General features: G+C 34.5%; 1 protein-coding gene across 1 annotated transcript; it reads left to right on the top strand.

Annotated features, from left to right (window-relative positions):
• The first annotated feature begins 1,463 nt into the window (after positions 1-1,463).
• Positions 1,464-3,246, top strand: LOC114176886 (cyclin-dependent kinase inhibitor 6-like). The gene is made up of 4 exons (XM_028062073.2): positions 1,464-1,872; positions 2,052-2,104; positions 2,210-2,374; positions 2,538-3,246. Exons 1-4 carry the CDS (start codon positions 1,588-1,590, stop codon positions 2,602-2,604), a joined length of 570 nt encoding a protein of 189 aa, XP_027917874.1. The 5' UTR covers positions 1,464-1,587; the 3' UTR covers positions 2,605-3,246.
• Positions 3,247-3,603: the final 357 nt, after the last annotated feature.

Below are 3,603 nucleotides of genomic sequence, written 5' to 3' on the forward strand. Positions count from 1 at the left end.
TATTAAAAACTGTTTTCTATATAAAATTTCAAATATATATATATATATATATATATATATATATATATATATATATATATATATTGTGACAATTTTTAAAAACAAAGTACAAAAATTCATGAAAGTACCGTAACAATAGACTTTGTTAGTTATCAAATACTTTCAGTTTTACACGCTGCACGAATATTGTTTATATTTTTACATTTTAAGTTGTGATATAAAAATATTTTTTATGCATTGATAAATTTTAAAACAAAGATTGCTATAATTCAAGATAGGAATATAAATAAAAATGAATAAGACAAAAGAAAAAACAAAGCATTAAGAAAATCCAGTATCTAAATAAAAATGAAATGGACAAAATCTAAAATAATCTATTCAATTTCACGAATAATTTATATATTCAAATAAATTGAGAGGATACTAATGATAAATAGTTTAGAAAACGAAAAATATATTTTAAAAATCATACGTCTTGTAGTAATTAAATATTTTTACACGTTTAAACTTAAGATATTCCTCAAAAACCTTTTTTGAATCTCATATAATTTACTCATTTTTATTAAAAATCTGCAATCATTGTAATCTTGATTATGCACAGTAAATAATTTTTCTAAGAATAATGTTTCTATAGATACTTGATAAAAAAAAAGAAAAAAAAAATTATGCTGCAAGTTAAAAATTATTTTAAGTATAACTTTAAATTAAATTTTAAAAAATACATAACTCAACAGTAGCCATTTTAGAGAAGAATTAGTTCCTTTGAAAAACTAAACAACTTTACCTTCTGTGAAAGTAATTTTAGTTCAAGTAAAAGTTAATTTAATTTATTTATGTATTAGATATTTATAAAATCTTTAATTGAAATATTCCTTAAAATATTTTTCTCTATATGAAAAAGTGAAAATAAAAAGAAAGGGAGGAAGAAAAGGCTCAAACAAAAATTTTACTTTGTAAAGGTGTAGTGTATGCAGAGAAGGAAGCGATTCACATGGGGTGTTGCAAATGAGCATAGGAACAGGTTCACATTTTTTTCGTGTCGATATTTGGCTAACTGCAGCCCCACCATAGGGCAAAAAGACCTAAAAAATATTCTTTATTTCAATAATTTTGTGTGATTGGTTTAGTAGAGATGGGTAGATTTTAGAAATATTGTTTTTAATTATATAATTTGAAAAAATTCCTTTTGAAGGAATTTAGCGAGTAAACTTTTTTTTCCTCATAAAAATCCAAAATTGAACATACATTTTATCTATCTAGATTTAATATTTAAATGAAAGTTAATTTAGAAGAGTTTTTGGGCGTAACCGAACAGCCTAAAGGATAGCAATCATCCTAACGATGTCGTTTAGCGGCTAGTGTAGCGAGGGAAGGACGAAGGGAGGGAGACAAGAGGGACCACCTGTTGATCAATAAATTAAATCTGAACCGTCCATGGATGGAATCACTACGCTCAGTAAATATTCCTCTGTGATCACCCTCTTTTTAAGCTCCCTCCACCTCCCTCTATAGGACTAGCCCATCTGAAAATAGAAACAACCTCACACATAGAGAGAAGATCAATAGAAGAAGAACAACAACAACAAAATGAGTGAGTGTAAACGATGCGCTCTCACAATTGTGCCTATGGAGGAAGCTTCTTCAAGTGAACCCACCATTTCCAAGAAACGCAAAACCGCGGCTACTGCTAATTCTGCTTCCTTCCAGTTACGTTCTTCCCACGCGCACCACCGGTTTCCCGACACTACCGTGTCGCCGGAAGCTTCCGTCAACTCGGCCGGCACCGTGGTTTCTGGTGAACCTTGCTCTGATCGCTCGTGCTGTAGCTCCAGCCACGTTAAGGAGCTCCACACTGCGCCGTTAGATCTGCAGGTTTTGGTCCTTCAAATTCTGACTTATTATGAATTGTGCACTTTCATAGTTTTCGATTTGCGTCCAAATATTCTTGGATGCCAAACAGTCCTTGTAGTTTTTTCTTTCTTGCTCGAATTAATACTGTACCTATTTAATTATTTTTACTTCTATTTATTGATATTCTCTGGTTAATGCAGACCAAGGGTTTCGAAACGGTACATTCAACCAACCGCAATTTCAAATCGTCCAGGTTTTATTTCATTCTACCTTCTTTTTCATATATTCGCGATCAATTTCTAACCAAACGTTGCCACTAAAACAATGCACCATTTATTTTTTCCTTTTGGCTGTTCAGCTTGTTGAGTGAGTTTTCTGGAGACTCGGAAGAATCGACGATGTTTCCGGCGAAGTCTTCGGCGGAGGTGACCGAGAAACGAAAAGTCAAGGAGCCACCGAAGGCGGAGATCGAAGAGTTTTTCGCAATGGCTGAAAAGTACGAGCAGAAGCGATTCGTAGAGAAGTAAGTAGTGGTATACTTAATCTGTTGATGGCTACAAGTTAACCTTTCCCATTTCTTTTTTTTTTTTTTTTGCGCGACACAGGATACGGAATGTGAACGTGCTTACAGTGTAGCGGAGCCAGAATCGAACCCTAACTAACTAATAACTTTTCCTTGTATGCAGGTACAACTTTGATATTGTTAGAGATATGCCGTTGGAGGGTCGCTACCAGTGGGTTCGTTTACATTGAATGCTTTGAATGAGAGAGAGAGAGAGAGAGAGAGAGAGAGAGAGAGAGAGAGAGAGAGAGAGAGAGAGAGAGAGAGAGAGAGAGAGAGAGCGAGCAAGAGAGAGAGAGTTATTTTAATTTTAGAGAGAGATTCATCGAGGTAGACGGTTAACGGGAGAAGAGAGGGTGAGTTTATCGTGCTGGCTTTTAGACACTGGTGACTGGGGAAGAAGCTAACCTGACACGAGGTAAAACGAAATCGAGTGTGCGACTTCTGGTTGCTCCGGAGAGACGGTGATAGTGGTGTAGTGATGGGTTAGTTTTTGTATAGCTAACTGCTTTCTCTTTCTCTTTCTGTTGGACACAACAAGAAGCTGGCTTTTCTGCAACTCCTCACTCAGATAGAAGTAGTACAAGAGTAGAACCTTCTTGGTGTGGTGACGAAGAAAAAAATAAATTAATTAATTTGGGTTTTGTGGGAAATATACAATTAGAAAACAAAAATTCCCGCATTGAATGGGTGATCTAGAATTTGGTATTGTAATTGAGACAGTCTCTTTCGGTGTTTCCAGTACAATAAGGAATTCATCTAATTCTTACGGCTGTTTTTATTATTCATTATTAGAAGAATTAATGGATAGAACATTAATCGTTACTTGGTAATTTTCTGTGAAAAAGTATCTTTTCTTCGACCTTGTTGCCTGCATGTTTCCTTTTCAGCTTTCCGTAGCTTCAATTACCTTTTTTATGTTTTGCATTCTTTTTTCTTTTAGGTCATTTGGAATATCCTCTCCATCCCGAGCTATGATGATTCCCCTATTTTTTGTGGGGACCATGTGTGGCTGGTTCCTAAGAAATGACTGCACAGACTAATTAAAGTCTTCTACATCTCATACGCGGATTGATGATTGAATTTCAAGGTATATGCTTTGCATTACCAACATACACAAAATTAACAACCACTTACAATGACCACCGAACCTCCAACCTACCCTTTTAATAAACAAAAGGGAGTAATGA

Source organism: Vigna unguiculata, chromosome 3 (genome assembly GCF_037176805.1).
Source record: "Vigna unguiculata cultivar grain cowpea cultivar isolate G323 ecotype 2 chromosome 3, ASM3717680v1, whole genome shotgun sequence".
NCBI lineage: Eukaryota > Viridiplantae > Streptophyta > Magnoliopsida > Fabales > Fabaceae > Vigna > Vigna unguiculata.